Source organism: Hypomesus transpacificus, chromosome 15 (assembly GCF_021917145.1).
Source record: "Hypomesus transpacificus isolate Combined female chromosome 15, fHypTra1, whole genome shotgun sequence".
Taxonomy (NCBI): Eukaryota; Metazoa; Chordata; class Actinopteri; order Osmeriformes; family Osmeridae; genus Hypomesus; species Hypomesus transpacificus.
In genome coordinates, this window is record NC_061074.1 from 1,604,721 (window position 1) to 1,615,886 (window position 11,166).

General features: G+C 45.3%; 2 protein-coding genes across 2 annotated transcripts in view; both read right to left on the bottom strand.

Annotated features, from left to right (window-relative positions):
• Positions 1 to 31: 31 nt before the first annotated feature.
• Positions 32 to 6,964, bottom strand: esrrd (estrogen-related receptor delta). The gene is made up of 7 exons (XM_047036497.1): positions 6,765 to 6,964; positions 6,057 to 6,472; positions 4,274 to 4,390; positions 3,447 to 3,557; positions 3,089 to 3,250; positions 2,714 to 3,001; positions 32 to 1,754 (listed from the first exon to the last, which is right to left on the bottom strand). Exons 1-7 carry the CDS (start codon positions 6,818 to 6,820, stop codon positions 1,510 to 1,512), a joined length of 1,395 nt encoding a protein of 464 aa, XP_046892453.1. The 5' UTR covers positions 6,821 to 6,964; the 3' UTR covers positions 32 to 1,509.
• Positions 6,965 to 9,916: 2,952 nt separating this feature from the next.
• LOC124477885 (latent-transforming growth factor beta-binding protein 4-like) overlaps positions 9,917 to 11,166 on the bottom strand; it is a 32,866-nt gene continuing 31,616 nt past the window's right edge. Inside the window, exon 29 of the mRNA XM_047035955.1 lies at positions 9,917 to 9,939. Within this exon, the coding sequence (XP_046891911.1) occupies positions 9,917 to 9,939 (23 nt within the window). The remainder of the gene's footprint in view (positions 9,940 to 11,166) is intronic.

Here is an 11,166-nt window from a genome sequence, read left to right on the forward strand (position 1 = left end):
TCGCTGTTGGGTATTGTCATTCGAAACAAAACATCTGAAAATAGTTTTATTTTCAAGATGTACAAACTATTATGAAAGCCGTTCAAATATTTGTACAACATTGATGTCATAAATATTTAAATATTCAATTGATAAATAAATACACACAGATAATCAAAATGGCATCTTGCTCTAGGGCATGGCATGGCAGCTTTGTAAGGCAGGCTCTGTTAGTCCTGGGTGTGTGACATGCGGAGCGTTAAACTGATATAGACCAGTGGTCTTCAACCCTGGTCCTCAGGGCCCACTGTCAGGTATGTTTTCGATGTTTCCCTGCTCCAACCCAACACTAACAACACATTCATTTGAATCAGGTGTGTTGGAGCAAGGAGGAAAATGTAAAACATGGAGGACAGAGGGCCCTGAGCAGCAGGGTGAAGACCACCGAGAAAGACTAACCTTATCTATGGTTTCCTGCTGAATTGTCACTGCTAGTTGGATGCAGTGAGGCCAACTAACATGTTTGATGTACCTATAATAATGTGCGGTTTACAACTAAGTACAGTACACAGAGCGATATGCAGCACTGTGTAATAATAGTGTTGTTACAGTAACCATGGATATTTCTATTTTTGTACATACTGGATGAACGTGTTTCTGACATGATAAAAACACCTCCCCATTTCACACTGTAAAGTGTGGGTTCAAATCGAGACCCTGCCATACAACAAAGACACAACATAGGCCTACCCGTTAGCCTTGTCCAGACAGCAGTGTACGTCTTAAAAAAATACAATTCATAAAAATCTACTGTACGTTATTAATGCTATCATGAAAAAAATAAAAGATGTCTCCCATTTCAACCTCAGTTCTTGATCATCATCGGTGGGCTATGTCTTCGGTGCAGACGATACGGCCGTGCGTCATGTGACCAGAAAACGAAGCCTGCCACAGGTTGAACTCCAGGGCAGATCGTTAGCTGCAATGGCCGGTGAATCAGAACGATCGAAAGCAGCAGTGTCAATGTTAACTCCAGTGTCGCGCCATTTAACCTTGTCTGGTGTACGTTCACCCTCTGTACTATGGTTTGCGTTATTATGGGATGGATTCAAACTGTTTATCGACCTAACCACCACCTTAGCATGGTTCTGTTCTGTTTTGAGTCTCTCACGTGAAAGTTCCAGTATTCTGCTATGATTATCATTGTAAGTGCTAGCGTAGACTGGAAAAATGAAATTGATATATAGAGCCATCTACACTAAGACTAAATGTACAACCATTTGAGACTAATGAGAGTATTTCTGAGTGTAGAGTACAGATATGTGGCCAAGAGAAGAATTGAACCATGGTATCAATGAGCCTTCATCTCAATTCTTAGAGCTATGTTCAGAGTCAGCAAGGTTGCTCATCATGCAAACATGGGCATCGAACCACCTCTGTTACAACTGGATGGGGGGCTGAATATGAAGGTGTGTGTGTGTGTGTGTGTGTGTGAGTCAACTGTGTGTGTGTGTGAGTCAAGTCTGTTGCTCAGATCTTGGCATCCAGCATCTCCAGCAGCAGTTTGTGCATGGGCACGCGTCCCGCCAGGTGGAGGCGACAGAAGGCGTGGACGGCCGCCTGGGCGGTCTGGCGGAGCAGGGGGAGGGTCATCAGCAGACGCCCCGCCCGGTGGGGCTCCGCCGGCCAATGGGAGACCTCGTAGTCCTGCAGGGCCTCGTGGAGGTTGTCCTGGAAACGCTGCACCGCCTCGGCACTCTCCAGGCTCTCTGCATCTGAGGAGGGAAGGGGGGTGTAATTTAGCGTTAGCCAAAACTTTATACAAATAAATACTTGAGATAAATAAAAAGGGAGCAATAAAGAGAGAAAGAGAGACGTAGGGGGGTTTAGAGGGAGAGAGAAAGAAAGGGAGAGAGAGAAGAGAAAGAAAGGGAGAGAGAGAGAAACAGAAAAAAGAGAGGAGAGTGAGAGAACAATATACATAGGAGGGCTGAAAGAGGGAGAGAGAGGAGGAGGCAGAAAGATAAACAGACCAGGTCGAAGAGTGGGGGGGGGGGGGGTACGGAGAAGGTCAACTGGAGCCTCTGGGCGTTTAGGTCATAGGGTCTACTCCAGTGTTAACCCCCCCTACACACACACACACAGCCCTTTGGGTGTACAGTAGTGCCCATTATCTCCCAATTCTCTGGACCGTTTGACCCCTCTTTCAGGTTTAATGGACTGGGCTGTTTGCTCTGCTGACAGGAGGACCCCCCAACTAACCAACCCCCCCCCCCCCCCCCCCCCCCCCTCCCTCCCTTGGGGGTGTTTATGCCCCAAACCCACTGCGTCTTTCTAATCTAGACAATAATGGATCTATACGAAGGCCTTTGTTAATTGGTGAGCACAGGGGGAGGGCGGGGGTGGTGGAGTTGGGCGGGAAGGGGAGGAGGTGGGGCGCTGGTGGGGTGGTGAGAGGCTGGGGAGAGGCTGGGGATGCATGTATTGATTGAGGGCATAGAAGGCCTATGTTCTCTCCACTAGGGTATTGATCAGCTTCCGTGAGCTCAGAGAGGGGGGAGGGGGGGGGGGGGGGTAGTGGGTCCCAGACCCTGGAGGAAAGTGATGCCAATGACATACCCCCAGGGGGACAGACTGTCTACGGCTGGAAGTGTTCACTCAGACTCATATTGTTCTGTGTGTGTGTGTCTGTGTGTGTGTGTGACTAGTGTGTGTGTCCATCCATGTGTGGTACCTGAATTAGCCAGAGCCATAGCCCTCAGAGTGACTGCCTCTTCCTGGGTGAGCTTCATCTGTTGGTACTTAGTGGTGAGGTGTCGCAGTGCGCTGTACAGGTCTGCCAGCCCTGCCCTCCGACACTGCTCCGCGCCCAGCCGCAGGTTAGCCGCAAACACAATCTCTTCCCCGTCTCCGCCACTCCCGTTGTTGCTTAGTGACCGCCACACCACAGCCAGCACCAGAGCTTCCATCCAACCGCTCTGCAGCAGCGCCATCTGGTCCACCAATGAGAGACTAGAAAAACCTGAGGGGGCGGGACAATCAGGAGTCATGTGAGGATCATCGGGGTGAAAAGGGTTCAATGAGAAACCAATCAGCAGAAAGTGTTTACCTGGGATGTGCTTGGCCCAGCCAATCATGACCAAAAGTTCCCTGTTCAGGAGGTCACACAGGGTCAGCAGGGTCTTTAGGTCACTGTCATTGGTTGAGTTGTCCTGTGTGGCACACAGGGGGGCGGGCTCTGTCAGCAGTAGCTGGGAGACTACTTTGTTTCCTAGGAGACAGCAAATGTAAACAAACATGAATATATTATTTTTGGGAGAACAAATACACCAAGTATGGGGCAAATATGGTATTATAACCATATCAGTTATAGTATTGAATGTGTGTGTGCGTGTGTGCTTATGTAAGTGTGTATGTGTGTGTGTGTGATGGAGAATGTGTGTGTGTGTAAGGTGTGATGTACTCACTGTTAGATTTCATTGGGTGTGTATAAGGAGCTTTCATGTAGAGAGTCAGGCCTGAATCCACTCGTCTCTTATACTTCTGTCTCCCACCTCTGACGCGGTCCATACGAACACCTGAACACACACACACACACACAGAGTCAGTCAGTAAGTCATTCTCTCATTGTCAGCATGTCCAGACCTGCTCATCTTAACAAACCAAACATCCATTTGAAAGTGAAAGAGAGTGAATGTGACATTTATGAAGAAATGTTTCCCGAAAAACAATTAGATAATTTGAAACTTAACAGAGAAATCATTATTTACTTATTAAGAGAGAAACTGTTGAATTTTGGCAGCAAGGGTTGTAGTTAGCAACCTGCCAGGATTTTTAGGACAGCCGGTGGAACAAGGTGTAATGAGTCTTATCAATACATTTCACTTTTGGTATTACATTTTATTACATTTGAATCTGTTTTGTTCACATTGTTCAATTACTTTGAATGTTGTGTTTATGTCTGTGTATATGGATATGTATGCACATGTGTGTATATGCATCTCAACATGTGTCTCTTTACAGTAAGTGCCAATAAAGCACATTACATTGAAAAGAGAAAGAGACAGAAAGAGAGACAGAGAGAAAGAGTAACATAGAGAGAGAGAGAGACAGAGAGAGACAGAGAAAGACACAGAGAGAGAGAGAGAGAGAGAGAGAGAGAGAGAGATAGAGAGAGAGATAGAGAGAGAGAGAGAGAGAGAGAGAGAGAGAGAGAGAGAGAGAGAGAGAGAGAGAGAGAGGAAGAGGAAACTCAAGAGAGAGACGGAGAGGGAGACCATCCTCCTTTTCTCACCTTCCTTCATCATTCCGGCACGTAGACATTTCTGGAAGCGACATGCCTGACATGACTTTCTGCGGCGCTTGGTGATCTCACACTCGTTCATCACTGGGCAGCTGTACTCGATGTTACCTGGCAACACAGGAAACACACGCCAAGGTTACATGCGCCGGCACGGCAACGCAACAGTCCCACTAAACATGGACACGGTGAGGAGCAACACTCTAAGACAAACCACACTGCCGTGGTCTGAAGAAACCTCTAGTTTACCATGAATGCAACTTCTTAGTTCATCTGAACAAGTGATGACACTTTAATGAACTCAAGTTCCTCTAAGGGGTCAGGCTGGCTGGTTCACACATCTGGTGGGGTTACTACAGTTCATTAAGGTGGGAGGGAGGGAGGGAGGGAGAGGATCCCCTGTCTGTGCCCTCCCAGACATTGACCACTTCAAGACTAGCACCCTGAGCTTTCACACAGCAATCCATAGCAACCCCGGGACCAGCCTCAGCCCCAGCCCCAGCCTCAGCCCCAGTTCAATCTAACACTCTATTGATTGGCTTGGCCACACTCAGCCTAAGCATTAAACAATTTAGGTCTCACAAGACAATAAGGTTTTAATAGAGTATTGACGAGAGGCTGGAAACAGAGCAGTCTGTGCCCAGACAGAGGCCCAGGCTCTGGGTGGGAGAGAGGGTGGAAACAGCAGTCTGTGCCCAGACAGAGGCCCAGGCTCTGGGTGGGAGAGAGGGTGGAAACAGCAGTCTGTGCCCAGACAGAGGCCCAGGCTCTGGGTGGGAGAGAGGCTGGAAACAGAGCAGTCTGTGCCCAGACAGAGGCCCAGGCTCTGGGTGGGAGAGGGAGCGTGTTGCGGGGTAAAGACCCTGGATCAATGATTTGTTTGATCCCTGTAGTGGACAAGAGGCTAAAGGGGGATCAGTCGTTGATTGCCAGGACACTTCAAACGCTCAAACCCTCATCCACATCCTCCTCATCATCATCCTCATCATCATCCTCATCATCATCCTTATCATCACCAGCCACAGGATCTCAGCCATGGCTGCTGCCTTTGAAAAACTCAAGAGGTGCTTAGTTTAACATTGTCATATGGTGCAGTAAGCTCTTTCCATCATCTTTCTGGCATTGCTGCACCAGAGGCTGCCTGTCCCCATACACAGTGTTTATTTGAGACTTCGGGATAACACTTGAAATAGTTGCGAGACATTAAACATGCAAAAGCGTTTAGGATGAAACAAATACTGATAACAGATCACTAAACTATGAACATCTGAACTCTATGACGCCAAGTCTCCCTCACATATGAATTAGACCATCAAGATCAATATGCTTTGTCTGCTGTGTTGTCAGTCAGCTAAGAAGATACATCAACAAGTAAGCTTCCATACAGACCAGAGGAAGTGTATGAACATTGTTTTCCCTGTTTAATCCCCAATTAAAACCTAAAAGTCTATAAACCAATATGAAGCACATTTTGACTTCGCACGGAAATCGATCTCATACCACAATCTAGCTGAGAACTATTGGAAATCTTTTTTGCGATCAGCCGCGTTTGCTAGACTCCGACTAATAGATTATTGATCAATGATATCAACGAGGCCTACAATATTCTGCAATTTGGCGGTGGCCTACATTCATCACATATGGGCAAATACACGTATGAAGGCAAGCCAATTATCACCAAATTAGCCTACTCTTCTACAGGTTGACTTCGTGGGTAAACTTTATTTTGTTGTTTTTTTTTAAAAAAACACTTTACCTTTTTTTTTTTTTACTTTACCTTGAATTGTCCTTTTGAAGAACGCTTTACATGCCTCGCAGGACGCAACACCATAGTGGTAGCCGGATGCGAAGTCTCCACAAACCAAGCAGAGCCGCTTAGGTCCTGTACCGAGCGACGTCAAGTAGTCGCATTTGAGAATGGAGTCAACGTGTGCCGAGAGCGTCAAACTCTGCTCGGAACTGAAGTGTGATGCGGTGTCCGGTGGCGCGCCGACACCGCTGCCGCTGCTTCTGGAGCTGGGAGATTCTGGGTCAAGCGAGCGTCCCTGGGAGAAAAGACTGTATCCGCTGGTGTCGGAGCCGGGGCTGAACGGTGTGGTACTGTCCAGAGCGAATGCTGGGCTAGATGGATCCGTTTTGATTCCCGGTTCGTCCGGCGACGGAGCGTCATCCATGCTGGAGGATTCCAACAAACTGCGAACACATTTGTTTTACTTATGTAAGTCATGATGTGATAGAATAATATTACTCGTCTAGACTCAGTTGTAAAGTCGGAAGAATCACAATAACTTTTCTTGTAACATACTAATATATATATATATATATATCGTAAAGCCGAAATCTGAAATCTGTTTTTACATGGGGAGAGTAACCTAAGGATGACTATATGTAGGCCCTAGTTTACTGTTTTATTGATTGTATAAATACATAAAATGGCTTAAGAATAGTATAGCCTACCGAAACCTGAACATCTTGTTTTCCTTACCTGTGCTGATGAAGAAAGTGGAAGTTTTCAGTCAAACAAAAATCTTTTAGATCCATGCTCCAGAACGATTTCTATGATTCAACAGTAAACTAGAAACGTATTTTCTCGGAGCAGTAGGCCTAAAACCTTTCCCCTTGTCACAGACCCGGGATGAGGGAAAATAGATGGAGAGATAGAGAGGTGGAGGGAGGAGAGTAAGATAAGAGTGAGTTAGCTGACAGGTTTATTTATCTGACTGTGGGTTATTAGCAAGAGGCGGGGCTTATGACAGGGAAACCAATCAATCTTCACAGAGAGGGCAAGCCTTTGTTGATGGAGTGTCTCTCATGTGATGTGACCGTGACAGGATGTAAATAATTATATAATTATTTCAAAACACATTTGTTAATTTTGCACTTGCTCATTTTACACTTAACTCCTGTTAAGAAATCTTTAGACTTTAACTAGGAAGTTTAGATTAAGTTATTGTGGCGACATGATTAAACCCTTTCTGATGAGAAGTTGGGCACATTTCACTCATTTGGTAAACTGCCTAACAAATTTGCATAATGTACCTATTTTGTCCTTATCATTTTGAAACAATCCACACCCCTCCTCGTCCTCTCTTGTTCCTCCCCCTACAGTTTCTGCGAGAGGGTGTGTTTGGTGTAAACAGAGTCAAACAGTATACTCAATGAAACTAGAGGACCTACGAGAAACACACTCATGCACAACACTCCTCTCTGCTTCCAGGACTGTGTTGTACTTGACAACAGTCTCATTGTCCTCTCACACCCTCCATGGCCGTGTCACCCATCAACAAACAGATTGGTGGAGCTACAGCTGTTGTCTCCACACACTACTTAAAGGTAATCTGTCTGTGTGTGTGTGTGCGCGTGTGTGTGCGTGTGTGTGTGCATTTGGTGAGGTTGAGCCAGGTTAGGGTGGCACAGAGAAAAAGTGAGACGCTGGCTGGATTTAGAGATAGAAGAGAGAGGGGGACGGATTTAGAGAGAGAACAAAGAGAGGGAGGGAGGGGAAAGACTGACAGCTTCAGAGCACTGCCAGTCAGTACGTCAGGTACGTAAGCAAATGCAGGCTTACCTGAATAGTAGGGATGGAGAGGGGGAGGGAGGGATAAAAGGAGATAGGGCGGAGGGATGGTGGGGGAGGGAGGGACTTAGAGGGGTGTGATGTTAGGGTGGTGGAGGGGGTGAGGAAGGATAGGGGTGCTGAGGCAGCAGGTACATTACATGATGTGACACACTAGCCAGTGAGAGGCCGCACCCACACACACACACACACACCCACACTCACTCCAATCTCCCCAGGTTGTTTCATAAGAGGGGGAAACAGGTAGTCAGCTGGGAGACCTACAGACCTATATACTGGACCTACAGAGGAACGTCCAGTCCCTGACTCATGTGATTCCCCCTCAGCCTTGCATGTGGAGCTCCAACATCCCCTGCTCTGTTAGCAGCGGTGTGAGGCATTACTGGCCTGAATTCCCATCGCCTGGATAAGGAGAACATCAAGTTCTATTGATTTGCAGAAGTTATGTTGTTCTTTTGCAGTATGGTTTATAACTATTCTTTTACAGTTCTGTTGTATTGTACAAAACAAGGCAATATTATTATCTTGAATGGAGATATGTTTTGTGTTGAACGGGAATACCGTTTTATGTCTTTCAGTAAGATTATTATGTTGAGATCATTTTCTTGTTAAACTGCTCAGGGATTTGGTTTTCATATTAACTGTGGCACAGATCTGTCAGTTAAATGCCACAGTTATTTTCTTTAGATGAGGTTTATTAGTTAAACACTTATGTTATGTGAAATGTAAACATTTAAAATCTTTTCATCTGGGTTTCAGGAGGATATTCTGAAGGCAGGAACAGCCTAACGTGACTCAAATCAAATGTACCTACCTGTAAGTCTTTAAAGTAAAAGAAAAAAAACTTCAAACTTCCTTCCAGCTGTGACCAACCCCTGATGTTAGATTTGGCTAGTTAGATGGGTGGGTGTTAGCCTGGTTCTAGGCCAGTTAGGGAGGTGATGGGTGGGATTAGTGTCTAGGCCAGCTACTGACAGGACTCAACCCTCTTCAACCCTAATCCCAGAAACACCACATCAGCAACATGCAACATGCAACCCCAAACCAAACATCCACCCCAGGATGCACACGCACATTCAAAGACCTTCAACATGTACAAACATCCACACACACAAACCATAAACATATACAAACAAATATCTATACTACGACACACACACACACACACAAAGCTAAGCTGATCCTGTTCACATGAGGTCATTGGGGCCAGTAGGTGAATGACACCTGACACCTGTTCCAGGAGAAGGGGGGGGGGGGGGGGGGGGTGCTTGATGAATGTTACTTGGGACCCTCAGTAACTAGAAAGCTTGACGACCCAGCATCCCCCCCCATCCTCTCCAGCTGCTTACTGTAAAGGAATCATTAGCAAGAGATGCTGGACTGTTCCTCGACTGCATACCATGTGAGGTGATCTTACAACACAAGCCAGAAATAGAGCAGGATAGTGGAAAACATGACCGGCCTTGTTGACACATAAACATGCAGAAAAAACAAGAAAACCAGATAGATAGATAAAGAGGGAGAGAGAGAGGGGGGGAGACAAAGAGAAAAAGAGACAGAGAAAGAGAGAGAGAAAGAGAGAGAAAAAAGGAAATGCTATGGAAAAAAGAGAAACAGAGAGAGAGAGAGAGAGCGAGAGAGAGAGAGAGAGAGAGAGAGAGAGAGAGAGAGAGAGAGAGAACACCAGACGAATCTGATATTCCGCTAGCTCCTGCAATCCACCCCAATGGGCTGAGAACGAAGTGAAGCTGTTTAATCAGCTTAGTGGTGTGAGTGGAGGATTGGCCTATAAAAGGGCTTAGCAGTGGATCCTTATAAACACACTGAGCTTTAGGACAGCCAGGTAGAGGATGAGTTAGATCCAGGACAGGGAGCACGTGAGGGGGAAGGCTTAGCCAAGATGACTGGACTAACACAGATATTCCAAAGATGGTAAGCTAATGCTAGCACCGGCTAAGCTAGCTCTGAGGCAATGCTATACTAACTGTAGTTGCACAAGTAAGCAACATTGTTAGTGGTCAAAATATGAACAGGTTTTCATAAAGAAAGAACACAAATGACTACAGGAAGTTGTTCTTGGTGTCTGGAAATAACACAAAGATAACTCTGATAAGAATATGTGTGCAAATATATTTTCCAACGTTTTTTTTCCTCCATGAACAATAGATAAAAATCACTGAGAGAAATTAACGAACAAATTTATGAACAAATGCTGATACTACATTGAAACATTGACACTACATTGTGATCTAAAATAACAGCTACATCTTTAGACAAATACAGTGCATAGTGTTATACATACTTACAAGGTCCTGTACACATTTAGGTGCTGAGAAAGAGGAAAGGCTGTCTGTTTCAGCATGTAAACTAGGTCAGAAAGTTAAGTATCAACAATGACAGGGAATATTCTACTTGCTGAAACAGATGTCATTTGTTCAAAAAAAGAAGTGTTTAGTCAAAAGTAGATAATTCTGTACATAGGTCACCAAACAACAACATTATAAACTGTGAATACAAAGTGAACCATTTTACATTAGTTCAAAAGTACATTCAGTCCTATTCAAAGCTTCATCCAAACTGGTGACCTAGGTCACAAAAACCAACAAACAGACCAGTCGGCGATTCACAGCATCCTTTCTGCAAATCACATGTCAAATTTCCATAATAGAGTAAGTTAACAAACCATAAATTACTAAAGATTTGGACTAAAAAACATGTGTGTCTTAAAGATCCAGTAAAAGGCAGAGATGCAGGAAGGAAGACACACAAAAACGAACAGAACGCTTGAGCGTTAGGACCCTGCTTGGTGTTCTAACCCTAACCCTGTGTTAACAACACCTTTACTCAGTGGTGGCTTTAACCCCACCTCCTAGACAACCATATCTGGACAGCAGGAAACCAAACAGCCACTAAATCTGGTCGGGTCAGAGGTCTGGGTCTCACCTTGACATCTGGAGACAAACTGGTTCTCTTCAGCAAAGGCGAAATTGGTTTATAAAAAGGCAAATATACACGGCTTACAAAGAAAAAAACTAACGTCAACATAGAAGATACCAGAATGTCTATAAGCTATTTAGGATTGTGTTCTTGTTGTGCTTCTTATTGGGTGGGCTGACATTAAAACACAACCATACTGAGTTTAGTGTAACTGTATTTCCATAATGACTTCCATGGCTCCTGCCTGTCAGTTGGCATCTCTATGTAACGATCAGACCATCAGGCTCGTTTGGTTTCTGCCATGGCCTGGAATGACCAGCAGAGGGAGCTGATGACATTAGGTAATTTAGTCACTGTAGAAAGAGGCTGCATC

Coding starts and splice junctions, on each gene's coding strand:
- esrrd (XM_047036497.1), bottom strand. CDS start 6,820: ATGGATCTAAAAGATTTTTGTTTGACTGAAAACTTCCACTTTCTTCAT. Junction 4,391..6,056: donor CTTCAAAAGGACAATTCAAG/GTAAAGTAAAAA, acceptor CTGTGTTGCCAG/GTAACATCGAGTACAGCTGC. Junction 3,251..3,446: donor ACACCCAATGAAATCTAACA/GTGAGTACATCA, acceptor GCTGTCTCCTAG/GAAACAAAGTAGTCTCCCAG.